At 45.8% G+C, this 17,307-nt stretch overlaps 1 protein-coding gene across 1 annotated transcript in view; it reads left to right on the top strand.

Moving 5' to 3' along the window:
- SEC14L5 (SEC14-like 5 (S. cerevisiae)) overlaps positions 1–17,063 on the top strand; it is a 33,158-nt gene extending 16,095 nt beyond the window's left edge. The window contains exons 2-15 of the mRNA XM_009891538.1: positions 686–835; positions 960–1,091; positions 3,055–3,183; positions 3,875–4,094; positions 5,985–6,097; positions 10,895–11,084; positions 11,418–11,506; positions 12,056–12,126; positions 12,773–12,944; positions 13,610–13,744; positions 14,152–14,289; positions 15,078–15,323; positions 15,735–15,913; positions 16,863–17,063. Of these exons, the coding sequence (XP_009889840.1) occupies positions 686–835; positions 960–1,091; positions 3,055–3,183; positions 3,875–4,094; positions 5,985–6,097; positions 10,895–11,084; positions 11,418–11,506; positions 12,056–12,126; positions 12,773–12,944; positions 13,610–13,744; positions 14,152–14,289; positions 15,078–15,323; positions 15,735–15,913; positions 16,863–16,968 (2,070 nt within the window). The 3' untranslated portion in view covers positions 16,969–17,063. The remainder of the gene's footprint in view (positions 1–685; positions 836–959; positions 1,092–3,054; positions 3,184–3,874; positions 4,095–5,984; positions 6,098–10,894; positions 11,085–11,417; positions 11,507–12,055; positions 12,127–12,772; positions 12,945–13,609; positions 13,745–14,151; positions 14,290–15,077; positions 15,324–15,734; positions 15,914–16,862) is intronic.
- The last annotated feature ends 244 nt before the right edge of the window (positions 17,064–17,307 follow it).

Below are 17,307 nucleotides of genomic sequence, written 5' to 3'. Positions count from 1 at the left end.
TTAACACTTAATGCAAGTGAACTTTGCTGCAATTGCTATGGAAAGCTGGATTTTTGCTAGACCTGATAAAGAAGCTTTGGCTGAAAGGCTTTTCAGAGGGATGTGGGTTAATTAAAACAAGGAAGATTTCAGAACCAGGACAGAATTGTTTTAGAAGTGGATAAATCAAGGCAGAGTGAATATCCAATAATTGGTGGTCGTACCCTTGATAGTCTAGGGCAACTAGGAAACTGTTTGACACATCACATTTTTAAGGCCCAGAAGTATCTATAAAATATTTTTAAATAGCTTCTTCATACGGGCAATATGTCTGACTTGTCTGGGTCGAGTCTTTAGCAGAAATCAGCAGAGCTGGGCTTGCTTTTGCTAGCTAGAGATTAGGTTCCTGATGTTCAGGTTATTAGGAGTCCCTTCCCAGTACAATTTAACAACAGGCTTTTGTTTCGAATTCATGCGTGGAAAAAAAAGTTATTACAACGTGCTTAGCCGGGTGACTGACATGAGCGGATGCCAGTTCTGCTCATAACTATTTTGCTTTAACTTCAGCCCCTTCGTTGGCTCCCCTTTTCTCAGAGGTGAAGGGCATCTGTTTGTCAGACTCTTGCTGTAAGGTTATGAATTTGTTCAGAAGCAGTTCAAGTTGATCCTAGCCAGAAGCTGAAACTTGCTTTGTCTTCACTTCCAGGCCTACGAGAAGCGCTTTCCTACCTGTCCAGAGATCCCAGTCTTTCTGGGGAGTGAAATCCTGCATGAATCCAGGAGTGAAGACGGAGCTATACATATCATTGAACGGAGCTGCAAGCTGAACGTGGATGCTCCTAGGCTGCTAAAGAAGGCAAGTGGAAGGCAGACTCCTGGCGTTTGTTGGCTGTCTGAGATAAATAAAGTCTTCTAACGTTACTCTTTTTTTTCTTTTTTTTTTCTTCCCCCCCCTCTTTTTGGTTCTTCCTTCTCCTCAGATTGCAGGGGTAGAGTTTGTTTTCTTCATCCAGAAAAACACGGTGAACTGGAAAGAGCGAACTCTCCGCATTGAAGCCCACAATGAGACTTTTGCCAACCGCGTTGTCGTCCTTGAGACATGTAGCTACTCAGTAAGCGCCTTGTTTCTACTTGTCTGGGAAGGAAGTGCTGAAAGCCGTGCGCTAACGTACAGGCTGAAGTTGCTTGAATGAATTCGAATGCTGGACCGTAGCATACTGTGATTAGATACTCTTGGACTGGAAAGGCTGTTGGGTCTCAGGGTGCGGGCTTTTTCCAGGGCTTTTGTAGGGCTTGAGAAACTTTTCTGGGTGGGTTGTGATTCTCTGATTGGAGTGCTGTGCCCCAGGATGAGAGCAGAAAGCACGGATGGTGCCCCAGAGGTGCTGATGTTCCCTGAGCTTCTTTTTGGGTGAAACTCGTGTTAATAAAAGCATCTGGAGCTTGGGCATGTATTTAGATCTGGATATTTAGAAGGAAACCCGGAATATTTATTATGATGAGGGCCAGAGGGAAGTCTGGCAATTAATTTTGCCCACAGATAAGTGAAAGTTATAGCACATTGTCACGATCTTCGTGTTCTAAATATTTGGAGAAAGGTTTTGAGCCTTATTTGTGGCCTTGGGACGTCTCGCTTTGTGGCTGTATCTTCAGCAGCAGTGTGCTGTTTCATTGTAGTTGTGCTATTAGGGCTCAGTCACCATTAAATAGCTTCATCTGTTCCTGGAAGCAATCAGATACTGCCTTTTGTTCCCTTAACAAAAGTCCAGATCCTGTTACTTACCTGCCCTTTTGGCAACTGGACAGCAGCTCAGCTTCTTGGGAGTAAGCAAACTGTAAGTAGCTTCTGTTTCAAGGAAGACAAGGAGTTGAGAAGCTCTTACTGTTTTGGATGGTGAGGGGGTTTCCTGAGCCAGAGATCACTTAGTGGCTACGTGGGGCTTCCTAAAAACTACAGTAAATCAAACTTCCGTCATTGTGAAAGGCGCTGACAGATCTGAAACGCTCCCAGGTCAACTCTGGAATCGCTCAGATTTTGTTGCACTTGCTGATTTTGGCTGTGTTGATTTCTGCTCGCATCCTTCGGAAGGAAACGTCAGCATCTGGGCTTTGAGGGGAGCGCTCTTCCTGGAACAGGGCGGGAGCTAGCTGTCTGCATCCTCAAGATGGTTCCCTGCTCTATTTTTACCAGTTCCCTTTTCCCTGCCAGAGTGCACCGGAAACAGGTTTATTCTCATCTTTCCTTTTCTGCAGTGGTCTCTGAAGCAACTTGGAGAAATATGATCCTGCTCTTGCAGTTACTTAATATCTCCCCTGGGGGAATTTGTGTCCTTTATAGAGCTCGTATCTTTGTGTGGGGGCTGGAATTTTTTTCTTTCATGTCAGTTTGTGAATAGCAGCACCTACGGAGAAAAGGCAGAGCCTTCTCAGAAAGGGGTTAAGTTTAAAAGAGGAAAAGATTATGTAGGTTTTTACCATACGTAGAGTAATTGAGGGAAAATGGCTAGAAAGGAAAGGTGGATACTGAACTGACAGTGGGGAAAACTCCCTGCTCTACCATGTCTCCTGTGTTTTGGGTGAGAAAGACTGACATTCAGTGGCTGAGTTTCCTATACAAAACTAGAAAAAAAACTTGTTTTCCATTCTTCTTCCTTTGCTGCAGATGTAGGGGGTTTAATTGCAGGTTCTGAGAGGCCATCCCTGTCAGGAGATCTTGACATGATGGTTTCAAGTGGGCAGGCTCACTACTATTTTAGTGCAACTTCTGCTATGAATATTACTGTTCAGTTGTGCTGAGGCAGAGATGAGGTTTAATCTTGATTTCCTTGTGCATGTGAAGAATACTGGCTTAACCACAAATGTCCGTATGTCCAGTTCATGATGTGCTTCTATTACTCTGGAGGAATTAATCTGACTTTTAAATGTGAGTCTGTCGATGTCTCATAGGAAGCCTCTTCTGACCACCCAGTCTGTAGCTCTGGAAATTAAATAGCCAGCTTGGTAGCGGGGGCAAGGGCCCTGCCATCATGTGAACAATCTGCTACCGTCCAACCCCGTGTGTATCTTTGGGCTTAGGTTCACCCTGAGAATGAAGAGTGGACTTGCTTTGAACAGTCTGCATCTCTCGACATCAAGTCATTTTTTGGCTTTGAAAGCACAGTGGAAAAGATTGCCATGAAGCAGTACACTTCAAACATCAAGCGGGTAAGATGGGCTTCCCTTTGTACTGTAACAGCAAAAAAAGCGCCTGCTCTCAGTGTGCCTCTGTTTTGTTCTCTGTAAAATAGACCCGCTATAGTTTATATCCTTGCTTACGTCCCTGAAATCCCTCAGTAGAGCAAACGAAGAAAAAGGCAGTGTGCAATGAGCAAAAAAACAATCTGCTCACTGGAACGTGTCTGTGCAGGGGAGGGAGCAGGCTGTGCCGGAGGAGGATTGCAGTGGATGCTGTGGGTGCCAGGCTCCTCAGACACTGAGGACACTGTTCTCGTGCAGAAAGAGAAAGTTCTGGGTAAAAATCGGCACCCTGTCTCTCCAGTAGCTTGGGCAGAGGCACTTCTTTTTGGTGGCCTTTTCTTCTGGGCTGCAGAGGAACAGGGCAGCCAATCGATGGTTTGGGAGCAGAACAACAGGGTAAAAGTGTTATAAAGGTACTTGCATCCATAGCGTTGGAATTTGCCTGGCCAGTGTTATAATTCACTGTTGGTATGGTGCTTTCATAATGAAATGTTACCAACAGGGTCACACAGATGGAAGGAGAAAACTATTTCCCTTTTTTTTTTTTTTTCTCTCCCCTCTAAAGTATTAGTCATCTGTCCTGAGGAAAACTCTCTTGCACCTTGCTGGTTCTGGGAAGATGGGATTGTTTTTTCCTAATGAGAGTTTTCCCCTTCAGGGCAAGGAAGTGATTGAACACTATCTGAAGGAATTGATCTCCCAAGGGATCACTTTCATCCCCCGCTGGACACCTCCCCCAGTGTGCAGACAGAAGGATGAGCAAACCCCGGCTGTAGGACACGATGCTGATGACTTACCGCTTGAGTCTGGGGCTCGTGGAACTACCAAAGAGCAAACTGGCAGCTCCTGCCCCCCAGCAGAGGCTGTCAGCCCTGACGGTATGCGATGTCCAGGCAGCGGCAGCTGCTGGCAGTCTAAATGCCTTGAGTTAGCACTGACTAATGAGTTTATTTTTATTTTTTTGGCATGAGGCTTTTCTTCTGGATTGTGGGTGGGGAGGAAGGAAAGTTTCTTGTCTTGAAGAAAGAAAATAAAACACAAACACAAACAATGGAACTTTCCCCCCCCCAGAACTGAAAAGCCAAGAAAAACTCTGCAGGCAGTATGTTTTTGTTTGAGCTTAGGAAAAAAACCTTGGTTTTGATCTGACCTTTAAAGAATTTTATACTTTAAACTGGAGAAACTTATGGGTATTGTGAGTACACTACAACTGAATTGTAAGTAAATACTGGAGTTGTGTTGTATTCAGTTGTATAACTGAATTATAATTAAATACTGGAGCTGTTTGAAAATGAATGTTCTTGGGGATTGATTTGGATGGGGTTTTGCCCCTATATCAAGCCAAGACAAACTTGCAGAATGTTGCCTAGTGCATTTCTCGCACAAAATGCCTGAACTGGACTTTATCTTTCTCTGTGTTGATCTAATGATGTCTTCTAGATTAAATAAGATTCTTCTATGACAGAAATAGGAGGAGCCTTTTAGTTTAGAGCTGTGGTATTAGAAATAGGAGTTGTCATTCCTCGGAAGGAAAGACAGCACTTGTTTTGCTGAGTGTAACTAGGGAAAAAGCTTAAAATTTGGAATTATCAGTGGTTCTGGTCTCATCAGATTTTGGTAGCTTCTCTGTGTCAGAATCCTTCTCTGTGCTGGAGTCCATCTGGAAAAAGGATCGAAATCCACAGAGGAGCTGACTAAGAAATGTTCTTGGGCTTTGAGATTAAAGTTAATCTAAGAGTGGCAGATCCCATCTAGCAGAAGAGGAGAGTAGCTCTTATTTCCCTGCTTATATTCATGTTTAGGAAGTGATTAGCTTCCCTGGGACTGTTCCCCAGCTTGCTAGCTCTGTGGATTTGATGGGCGTGTAGCACTTATTGAGTATAATTTCTGTATTATCAGTCAGCAGAAGCATATCCTGTGGGTGTCCAGGCCTTATTCTATAGTTAATGGTATCTGCTGAAAAAAATTCCTGCCTGATGAAGAGCTACCGTAGAGGAGGTCCTCCTCCCAGCCCTCCTCCTGGTGTGCCTGCATGCCTCCAGCACAGCTACTGGCCTGTGCTGCTCCCCTTTGGGTACCATGTTCTCCTTGCTCTTGCTGGTGTCTGCACATACAAGCCTCAGATGGCACATCTGCTTCTCTCCCCAAATACTGGCAGATGCAAACCCCTTGTCCTTTGTCCTCTGATCTGGAGGGACTTTGAGCTGCTGGTATGCACAGGACTTCTCATGCCAAAAATCTCCCTTGCTGTCAGAAATGGTAGTGTTATTCTCCCTTTCCCTCTGGTGTCCAAAAGCAGAATAACATTTCGGTTTTCAGCTACCTGCTTCTTAGCCTCTTGTCATTGGAATTGTGCATAAGGTCTTTAGGACACTGGGGGGTTTAAGTGCCCAGATCTTGGAGTGGTTAATGACATGAGTGCCAGAGCTCCTGTTCTGGTGTTCTGGTTTTTATGTGGGCTTTTTTTTTTTGTTGGTGCTTTTTTTTTTTTTTAAAGCTCCTGCTGGAGCAGTTCAGGGTTGAATGAAACATTAGTGTTCTAAGAGACAGGCGCAGTGGTCTAGCTTTGATACTTTACATGCTATCTGTGTCCTCGTGCCCTGATCACCATGAGAATATCACCTCCCTAAGCTAAAATAAGGGCTTCTGCCCTCTTCCAGTGTAAATCATAAGTAACCTGATGTGAAGAAGTAACTGCACATCTCTTTTCTGGCTATGTCAAGTCTCCTCTGAATTCTTCTGTGTTTTTTTTTTTTTTTTTTCTCCAGCTGACAAATTGGACGCTGATTACATTGAGCGATATCTGGGCCAGCTGACTCCAATGCAAGAGAGTTGCTTGATCCGCCTTCGCCAGTGGCTTCAGGAAACGCACAAAGGCAAGGTGGGTAGGTGAGGCGGAGCGCTGCCCTTGGCAAGCCTCACCGCAGCTGTTCTCATAGCTTGTGTGCCTTCAACCCCCCGGTAAAACTCAGGGTCACAGACAATGTGTGTGTTGAGACTCAACTGCTTTGGCAGGGTTAGATAAAAGGCTGGGCATGGGGGTCTGTGCAACCTCCCAGCGGGATCCAGCAGTATCGCAGACTGCACCTGCGTCGCCCGGTTCGGTCCTGTTGGTATCGCAAAGGCTGCTCTGCGGTTCCTGAGCCCAGTGCGTTGGCTGGGTACTTAAAGCAGGTGTTGACCGGGGCTTGGTGGCCCAGACTGGCCTGTCTGGACGGGTTGTGTTTCCCAGCACCTGCAGGATGGGGTGGGAGAAATGGTTAGCGGTACTGGTGCATCCCCTGTCCCTGGGCAGATTCTGCTCAGCAGAGGGGCTGTTGGTAGCACCGAGCTCTCGGCTGCTGCGTGGCAGCAGTGTGCTGTGCCTCTTACATCAGACAGGTTGTGTAAGCTTGTTCAGCCGAGGGATGAATTCTTTTAAGGAGAATTGATTCTGTTCTTGTTTTAATCTCCTTTATCAAAATGTACCAGTTCAAAACCACACAGGATTTTGAGAAGTAGAGACAGTCTCACCTTACGGTGTGAGGTGCATTGTGTAAGACTCCAAAATAGAGGAGCTGAGGGCACTAGACTGGGGCAAAATACAGCTGGAGTTGGCCAGCTAGTATAGGTGGAATCATTATTCCCTAAAATGCAGCATGGGTGCTGTGGGCTGGATGTGTCTCTGCTTTGCTGTAGTGTTCAGCAGCAGCTTGGGCTCCTCCTGGTTGAAGGGGAGTCTCTATATCGGGCCAAGAGGGTAAGTGGTACGTGGTTGAGAAAATAGAGACCCAGGGCAGCTGGAATGCCTCTAGAGGGATCCAACTCCAAATTTCCTGATGGAGAGAGATTGGGTGGGAGGGAAGGATGAAGGATAGCAACAGAATAAATGGGTGGGCTGAACAGAGTGCTTAGGAAGAGGAGAAAACAGGAGAAAGATGCTAGTCGTCTCCCTTGAAAACAGCGTACGGTTAGATAAGGTTTCAATAGAAATAGCTTCCTGGCTTAGCAGCTGACTGCTCCGTCAGTCATACAGAATGGGTTAGGAGGTACTCCGCATTCATGGGCTCTAGAATATTTTAATTTTTTTCTTTCTTTTAACTGGATCTTCCAAAAGAGGCTACTGTTTGCAAGGAGCTTTGCCAGTACTTTCTGTGCCTTGCTGTATCTCTCTCAGAGCTGAGAGACAGCACGTCTCGTCTGCGTATAAGGAGTTTCAACATGATTTTTAAAACCCTGTTTTTTCTTGGAAAAATGAATGTGTATCGCCCACGTAGAAATAAAATGCAGCGAAATTTCAGCGCTACAGTTCTGTTGTTACTGATCTTGTGAAGAAGTCCCCCTCTGCGTGAGTGTGCATGTGGGTTCTGTTGGTCCCTATGAATGTGGATGGAGAAACAGTTACCAGAAAACCAGAGGCTGAAGAGAAGAAAGAACAGTGCGTGTTTGGGGTAGTGTGTGAAAGTCTCCCAGCAGCTGACAAACTCCAGAGACTAACAACGCTGTTGAATCCACAAGAGCTGACAAATTCAGAACACCAAACATCTGCCAAATCTGTCCAAGGCCACTGGTATACGGTAGCATCAACAGGTTGTATAACTTGCACCGTGTCCGAAAGTGTGGTGGCTGCTAGATGCAGGTGGAGACTACAGGAATATAGATACACCCGATGGAACAAAGGACCCCATGTCTGAACATGTAGCTGTAAGCTGCTGTCATGTTGCTCTGATGCTCTGCCTCTGAGTAAACAGCTGGGGGTGGCCCTAGCTAACCAGGTAACTGTGAGTATGTGCGAGTGAACCGCGTGGATGCTTACCTGCTCACAACAGATTAACTAATAAAACTTGCTCTATTAGATGTTGCTTGTGATCCGTATCCCCCCTGCCCCAATTCAACCTCCTGTCAGCTAAAAGGGGCTTGACAAGAAGCAGACACAGAACGAAACGGGCAGGCATCAATTCCCAGGTATAGTTGTGCTCTGGAATGTAGGACATGAAGGTTTTCAGGTCTACAGTGATCTGCCCAGTAAAACGGTGTGGACTTCTGTGTGGTAGGAGATATCTCAGCTATTGGATATCCAGCTGAAAATGAGCCCTAGATGAGAGTAAGACAGTGAGACTTTATCCATGTGTGATCTGCAAGGCACTCGGTTTCAGGTGGAAGAAGCAAATTCTAAACGTTTGCCTGTTTTGTTCCATGGGTTATTTTTTTGTGCCTCCCCCCTCCCCAGTCAGAGGCTGGGGAATGGAAGCTGGAGAAGGTAAAAGCGACAGCACATGAGAAAAAGTGAACCAACTGCCTTTTGGGACAGGTCCTTGGAGCTCTGCGAGTGTGCGCAAGCCCTTGTGCGTCCTGGCAAGGTGGAGCTGAGTGAGTGGCCTCAGCGACAGCTAGGAGCTGCCTCGGACCCTTCGTGGAGGCTTTGTGAGCTCTGTTCCCTACGCGGTCTCGAATGAGTAGGGAGGATGGTGCTGGCTATTGAAACTTCATCCTAAATGCCCTTACAACTCACCTGTTTGCTTCTCTTGATTGCTTGTCAGAATATTACAAACTTGGGAACTTGTCCTGTGTGACTTGAGTTTTCTCTGGAGAGGCTGTCACCTCGCTGGGACAAACTGTTCTTTTAATTCGGAGCAAGGATGTCCTCATTCCTCTGTCAAAAAATATTTGTAGATCTCCTGTTTCTTGGAAACTGTTCCTTCTTATTTTTGTCCTCCTCATCCGATTTCACTCTCCATTCCCTGTTCCTTCCAAAACAGACGGTATTCTTTCTAATCAGATTTCTCATTGCTTTAAAAAAAAAACCCAAAAAACTTTAAATAGTGCTAACATTGCAGATACATAAAGCCAGTAATCAATGGCTTCGCCCCATGTAGAACAGTACATGTAGTCTCACTAATAAATAGAAAAAATGGCTAAGATGAAAATTTTATTGTATTACATACAGCAGTTACTGCTTTGGTTGGACAAAGATGAGAGACCAATTCCACTACGGAATAAGTCCCCTCAGAGCCTCCTGCCTTTGGTCCAAACAGAAGCGCTGGCTTTTCCTCTTACCTGAAGCTACGTACAGCATAGGGCTGAAACACGAAAAGTGACAAAACCTTTGAACAGCCATCCCCTCTCCCGGGAGATCCGGGGGCTGTTGTTGGTGTTTGTGTGGTTTGTCTCTTGTCTTGTGACCAACAGCTTCTGCTGAGCAGCAGAAATGGGAATGTAAATCATCTGGTGAAAATTCTGCAAAAAAATTTGGTGGCGTTCTTCTGAATACATCTGAGATCCCATCTGGGAAGGCTGCCCTCTTCTGTGACGTACAAATGCAGTATCTGCAAAGTGTTACAATCCACCGAACAGTGTTAATCTCCCGTCTCCTCTTGAGGTGCTTCTAGGCTTGGCTTTGGGCTGCCTGAACTCTTCCTTTATGTGGAATCAATCCTTAATATCTCTTTGCAGCTTCAGACCAGCTTGTGAAACCGAGATTGCTCCCAGCCTGACACTGCTGGCGGCTTTGCTTTCTCCCCTGCTTTCTGTTTTCATGAGCATGTCAGTGAACAAACAAAAGAGCTTTGAGTCCTGAACATGTGCTCTTTTTGTTTTACAGCAGGGCTCGGATTGCTTGCGTTGTGCTGAGCACAGAACAGATACTCTAGAGGAGACTCTCCCCGCTCGACAGAACTTGAATTTTTAATGGAAACTTGATGTAGCGAATGAGGTCGAAGGCTTTTGGGGGAGCTGGGGTGAAAGGACTAAGAAAGCAACAGCATATGCAGCTGTAATGCAGTTGTTTTGGCAACTGACAGACTTTTAGTCAAATTTGGCACTTCCGTGGAATCTCTCAGGGTTATGGTTGATTCCTGCTCTTTAGTGTTACTGGCAATTTTTCTTTCATTTTCGGCTAAAGGGAACATAGGAGATCTGGAAGAAGGTTGGAATGACCCTTTCTATAGACTTAATTTGGAAGGCTTTTGTGCCTGTGGTGCTAGAATTGCTGATAGAACGTGTTGGGATGAGTGATAGAGAGAGGGTATATTCTAGTTTTGGTTGACTTGTTTGTTTTGGCAAGATGTGATGGGGCAGGGAAGCCTGGGAAGAACTCAAAAGCTTTCCCGTTCAAACACCACCAGGGAAGCATGAGCAACAGCAAAGCAGACGGCTCTGCACAAGAGCTGAAATTGGTGCTAGTGGGTCATCATTCAAAGACTGTACAGTTGTGATCCCCCTCCAAATCGTGAGCGCTCAACTTGGTTGATGTGTTACCTACGGATGCTTTCCGTACTTTGCTAATTTGCCCTATGTGGGGTAAGCCTGCAGCTCAGTTACTTTCATCCAGTATGTTGTTTGTCCTTGGGGCCAGCTAGCTGAGGGAGACTTTAGCCAGCCCAGAGTTTGTTGGGGCTTCTGGCGATTGGATCAGTGGAAGGCTTCTCGCAGGCTGTGCACGTGCAAAAATCTCCAGCCCCTGTCTCCCAAAGGGGCATCAATTGGTCACTTCTTCTGTGCTTCTAGCACCATCTGCTGCATCCAGCTGGATTAGTTAAGGAAGGAGGGAGACGGAATGTAGGTTTAATATTTGTTATCTTCATTTTAAGAGATTTGAAAACTGGTGTATGCTCTGCAGGCTTCTCTGCAGGCTCTATGGAACAGTGGTATGGGTAACGTACCAGTGCTGATCCTTGGACTTCCTTTTCTTTTGTCTCAGATCCCCAAAGACGAACATATCCTTCGATTTCTGCGGGCTCGTGACTTCAACATTGACAAAGCTCGAGAAATGCTCTGTCAGTCGCTGTCTTGGCGAAAGCAGTACCAGGTGGATTACATTCTACAGTCGTGGAGGCCCCCAGCCCTCTTAGATGAATACTACACTGGAGGATGGCATTACCAAGACAAAGGTTGGAAGCTGCCCCTTTACACTGATACTACAGCCCAGCTTGCATTATAGGACCTCATAAGTAACCCGAGATTTTTGGAGAAAGTTGTATTGATGCTTTAAAAGTTAACAAAACAGTTCAGCCCCTGTAAATAGGCACTCTGTTTTGCTGTCATTTTATTTTCTCTGCATGGATCAGGCAGACTAGAGCAAAGCAGTGTCTCTTTGATAAGACGGCCTTTGGATATGATTGTCATCCTTTTCCAGTATTTAATGTGGCTTTTATAAAAGGTACTAGAACGATAGCCTGGGAGACTAACGTACTTCCCTCTTTAAACCCTTGTTTGTTTTGAAGATGGGCGACCACTCTACATCCTTCGTCTCGGCCAGATGGACACAAAAGGTTTGGTAAAAGCGCTGGGAGAGGAATCACTGCTGCGACATGTAAGTTGTGCTTTCATCTCTCACCTCAGGAAATCTATTTCCCTTGGGGTGTTTGGGAGCCTTGTTACAGTGCAGCAGGAATCCACCTTCCAGAAACAAAGAATTCCTGTGTTTCGTGGCTGGCAACTCAGAGTTGATGTAGTGACTTTGGCACAGCACAGCTGCTCTGTCTTCCTGCAGAGACGGAAGTGAAGCTTTTGTAATGGTGTGAATAGGACAGAAAGATGATTTCTGATAATCTGTAGTTTAGCTGTAAGCTTTCCATGGTCCCCTCGTGCAGCTCAACTAATAACATTTGATCTTGAAACCCTTATATTTCATCTTAGGCTTTCAGTATCCGTACCTTGTACAGTTAACACAACTTCTCAGTAGAGAACACTTCTGGTTTTGTTTTTTTAGGTATACTCTTACTCTGTTTGGCACACTGCAACTTCTCAAACTGGTATACTTCTGGGTTCTGTATTTTTTTTTTGAAATAAGATCTCTGGGCTATTCTGGTTTCTCAGTCATACTCAAGCTAATCCCAGTCTGTGCTGTCTTTGATTTCAGGTCCTGTCAATTAACGAGGAAGGACAAAAGAGATGTGAGGAAAATACCAACATCTTTGGCCGCCCCATCACGTTAGTATAGTTAGTTTTCTTGTATCCTTATGGAGTTTGAACTGACATGGTGAGAAGAATGCTTCTGTGAAGGATTTAGATGATGTCCTTAGGGTTAAACTGCAGACAGCAGTCTCTCTGTTACGGGCTGTTCCCATGCGTTGGGTACCATATATAGTGGACTTAAATGCAGATAAATTCTACAGCTTCATATCAAAGCAAGTATTGCTCCTTCCTTACATCTTTTTATATCCCGTTTCAGTTGAATTTAATCTTGGTATCTTGGTGATTTTAATCCAAATCCTTGAAATTCTATTTATTTTTTTTATATGTACAGGAAACTATGTGCCAGATTCCACTTTCATTTAAAATGCATTTTTGAATTATTTTTAGCAATAGGCCTATGTGCCTTCTCCCTCTTCCACACTGACAGCATATGTTCTTGCCTTCAGGGATGGGAGTCTGTTTTATCTGAAAGCTCAACCGGATGCAGGCTGTCTCCTGCCTGAGTGGAGATCTACTTTTTATTGGAACTGCTGGTCTCCTGCGTTGGCTTCTCTAGATCTTGTACAGGCTGTGGTGTTACTGAAATACTTTGTGGATTGTAAACTGAGCAGCTGCTGTGCAATGAAGTTCTGACAGGTCTTTTTCTGCGTGTTTATTTTAGATCCTGGACGTGTCTGGTGGACTTGGAAGGGCTAAATATGCGGCATCTCTGGCGGCCTGGAGTTAAGGCCCTGCTTCGGATAATTGAGGTTGTAGAGGACAACTACCCTGAAACTCTGGGGAGACTGTTGATAGTGCGAGCGCCCAGGGTTTTTCCTGTGCTCTGGACTCTGGTGGGTGAAATCTGGACTGCGGGATCATAAGCACTTGTGCGCGCACAAATAGCTAAATCATTCAGTCAGTGTAAGTTCTGCTTATTTGAAGAGTTAGGGAGGGGAAAAGCTTCCAGGTGAGTTGTGGCTGAACTCCTGAAGAGGCCACAGTGTTGCTGCAGAGCGAGCCATAGTGTGCCTGCAGCTCGTTTGATTCTAGTGGCTGTTGTCCACCAGGGCGGGACAGGATGTCGGACCTAAACTGCCGATCCTTATGCAGCGGTGGTAGCCCAGATTTGGTGGGGTTTCATATGGATGGGAAAAGACAAATATTTTTTAATCTCATGTTGGAGGACACTGAAGAGAAGAGTAATAAATATGCCTGGTGCCCGCTGACTGTTCTGACAATGTAAGAACATGCTCGTTAAACTTCTTGTGAGGTTTATATGTGGTGCAGTGACTGCAAACTTATTTTAAATGAAGTAGAAAATGTTTTCCATTACGCTTTCCATTTCTTACCCCTTACTTTGGGGAAGTGTTTCCAGAGTTGTGAAGCTCTGCGCTCCTGCTGATCTGTGTTCCCGCTGGTGAGGCCTTCTGCTCTAGCGCCATGTAAGATGATAGAAACATGACCTCTAACTTCACTCGGTGACATCTCAGTGTCTTCTGTCCACTTTTTATTTCAGGTCAGTCCCTTTATCAATGAGAACACAAGGCAGAAGTTCCTCATTTACAGTGGGAATAACTACCAGGGTCCAGGAGGGCTGATAGACTACGTGGACAAAGAAGTGATCCCAGACTTCCTGGGAGGAGACTGCATGGTGAGTTTTCCTTCCCGTTGTGCAGGTGGAACCTGCAATATGCAAGCTCCCTCAGTTCCCTCCTCCTCAGCACCCTGGCCTTCCGCTCCCTTCTGAAAGATAGTTAAACCTCTGTTCTGGCTGGGGTACCACTGCTCTGAGCACGGTGCAGTTAATTTGGGCGCAGGAGACTTCACCCTGAAGCGGCGATGCTGCTCTGAAGAAGGGGGTTAGAGGTCAGCTCTCTAAATGGAGCTTAGATAAATCATTGTAGCTCTAGTAAACTTAGACCCACTGTGAAATTGTATGCCAGCTGAGGGTGTCGTCCTCTGTGTCTGACAGCAGGCAAGCGTTCGTGGTACAGGTGACTTGATACTTTACCACTAGATGAGCGTGAACCCTCATATTTGTTTGTCTGACTCTTCCAGTGTACTGTCCCAGAAGGTGGGCTTGTTCCCAAGTCGCTTTATCAAACAGAAGAAGAGTCAGAGAACTCGGATCACATCCGGTTATGGACAGAAACTATCTATCACTCTGCGAGTGTCCTCAAAGGAGCTCCACATGAGGTACAAACCAGAAATTCATAAGGCTGAAGGAGGTGCTGAGCTGGTATTGGTGATGTGTTCCTTTTGTTAAGGCTGACTAGAACAACAAAGGGCTCCTAAAGCGTGAGCACGAGATGGTTCCGCAGCAGCGTGCCTTTCTTGGGAAGGCTGACGTTAGCTAGAAGTGCGGAAACAAAGAACTGCAATTTGAGAAACAGTCTCCCTTGTCTCTACTCTGGGCTGATCTTCTGGACCACCTTCTTGGGGAAATACAGTTTCCTCGTAGCAGTACAGCTTCCATTTCAGTGGCATAGCTGGGGCAGTAGTGGTGGTGATATAACAAGGTATGTACTGGGAACATCCTGACGGGGGTCATCAGAAAGGAGAATGTCCAAAAAAGGGAGCACTTGAATGTCAAAACAGTCTACTAGCTTCACTGCTGATGGGGAAACTCTGGTTTGGCCTGCTTACGCTCCTGAAAAAGTAGCATGGAGTTCATGGCTACTCATAAGGTGCCTTTTGCTGTGTCGTGAATATTTTGCTTTGGTTCCCCTGAGGTTTTCCTAGAACTACCAAATGAATTACAAGCAACTCTGCTAGAGGGGAGAGTTGGGGTAAAAATGCCTGAGCAGATGTTTGGGGCAGAAGAGTGATGATGGAAGTCAGTCTTAGATACTCCTTCGGAATCAAGACTGATAGCTGAACTGAAGGATTGTAGAGAAAAGCAGGTTTGTGGGATGGGGAGGAAGATGCTGGCTGCCATCTGAAGACCTAACTCTTCACAACGTGCTTTTCTGTTCCCTTCTTAGATAGTTGTGGAGATTTTGGAAGGGGAATCCGTCATCACCTGGGACTTTGACATCCTGAAGGGAGATGTGGTGTTCAGCCTCTTTCACTCCAAACGAGCTCCTGAAACAAGTCATAAAGAAGCCACGTTACAAAGTACCTCTGCTGCTGGGGACAATATGCAGCTGATTGATAAGACGTGGGTCCTCGGGGTGGATTACAGCCGCGTGGAATCTCCACTGGTTTGCCGGGAAGGAGAGAGCATCCAGGTCAGATGCTTTTGGCTCCTGGCGTGGATCTTACAGTCCTAACACACTCCAGAATGGGCTGGTGGTGGGGAGGGGAAGGAATTGATGGCGTGGGAAATTACGTATTGCTTGGAAATGGTGGTTGTGGTGGTCATTCTCTGAATTCCGTGTGAAAGCAGCTGCTGTTGCAGTCTGAATTTAGACTGAGCCATTGGAAAGAGATTCCATAATCCATAATGATAAACTAATTGAAAAGAACCATTTAATTTTTAATAGCATTACAGGGGCGTGTGGCTCAGGCATGTAAAATAAGTGGATGATGTATGCTCCCCAAAGTAGTCGGCTCAATAGTTTCTTTTGACTTTGCAGAGTCATTCATCTATTTCTTAAGACGCCTGGTAGTCACTTGATGGCACTGTCTTTCTCTTCCAGGGATCTCACGTGACTCGCTGGCCTGGCTTTTACATTCTCCAGTGGAAAATGCACGGCCCTCTGCCCTGTTCTGGCACTAGCCTCCCTCGGGTGGACGACGTTCTTGCCTCTCTGCAAGTCTCCAGTCACAAGTGCAAGCTGATCTACTACTACGAGGTGCTTGCGTCCAAGGACTTCAGGTAGGAGGCTGACTGGGGTGGGCTTGCTGTACGACGTGCAGTAGAGAAGCAAAATAAGAGCTCTGACCGCGTGAGAGTTAAACATCCAGATAGCAATGAGCTCCACAGAGCGTGTTTTTCGTTGATAATGAGTATGATGGACACAACCTCGGTGGCATTTTGTGCAAAGGATCTCCTTTAGTTCTGTAGGTAATAAGGGACCCCTCGGCTGTGTGTCCACCAGTGGAATTCGTGTTTCAGTTCTTGTGTACAGCAACCTGAAGCGGGGGAGGTTTCCAACTGAGTTGGCGTTTTATCTTAGTTGGGAACATTTCGAGAAGTGACTTTTGGAGTAACTTAAATACCAGTTGGGCTATTTCATACATGTTTGGTTTGGCACTCGAGAAGGATCTCAGTCGTGAGAGTGCTTTCTGAATAGGTGAATACATCAACCTTGGCAGGATTTGTCTTGCCTCCTTTGATGCTAAAAGTATTTTTCAAATTACCCAGTAATTTAGCTCCCCTGGAGAGCAGGCAGTCGTGATGAAGGAAGCCTGACGTGCTGAAGCTGGGACTCTCATGCTTAGCAGGCTGGAGCTCTCGGGTTAGCAGTGGCAGCTGCCTTTGCTGAGCTCTGCTGCCTTTGGAGTGCTCTTTGGTTTTCCTTGCTGCTCAGGGGCAGTGAATGCAGCCCCACAGAGGCTCCAGCTGTGTCCCGCTCCCACAATAGCTGTGAGAGACAAGGTGCAATACCTGGAACTAAGAAAAAAAGACGTCTATGACAAATTAATTTTTCATCATGACACAAAGGAACCCGGAGATTCTCAGAAACAAAGTTAGAAATGATGGGACAAAAAGTAAAATACTTTTGCAAGTGTTACAGAGTGTAAGTTAATCTCCCGTCAGATGTATTAGTTATCCATATTATAGCTGTCTTCCTAAAAAATATCTCTGTTCTGTCCCAACCCAGGGGATCCATGTCGAGCCTGGAATCTTGCAACAGCGGCTTTTCCCAGCTGAGTGGAGCCACGACATCTTCCAGCCAATCCCACAGCAGCTCCCATCTTTCTAGATAGCAGGGCCAAGGCTACGCTGGCAAGGAAAAATCGCTCGGGGCATCCTGGCTGCCCCAGGGCTGCTCTGTGCACCCAACCAAAGAGCCTACAGGGGCTGAGCCTTGAGGCGGTCCTTCGTGTGACCACAGGTAGCAGCCATTTGGACACAGAGAGGCTTCTGGGAGCTATTTTAAACAAAACAAAACAAAAACAAAACCACCACCTTAGACTTTGAATGGCAGATTTAGAGGTTTTATATCAGATGCCTACTTCTCAGTAGCTTTTTTTTTTTTCATTAATTGTGATTTTGGATGAATGTCAGTTTGCATGAAGCTGTGTACTACTCAACTTTAAAGGGCT

This window comes from Charadrius vociferus, unplaced genomic scaffold (assembly GCF_000708025.1).
Source record: "Charadrius vociferus isolate BGI_N301 unplaced genomic scaffold, ASM70802v2 scaffold619, whole genome shotgun sequence".
NCBI classification, from domain to species: domain Eukaryota; kingdom Metazoa; phylum Chordata; class Aves; order Charadriiformes; family Charadriidae; genus Charadrius; species Charadrius vociferus.
Note: the sequence above shows the minus strand (reverse complement) of the source record. Positions and strands in the feature narration are given on the sequence as shown.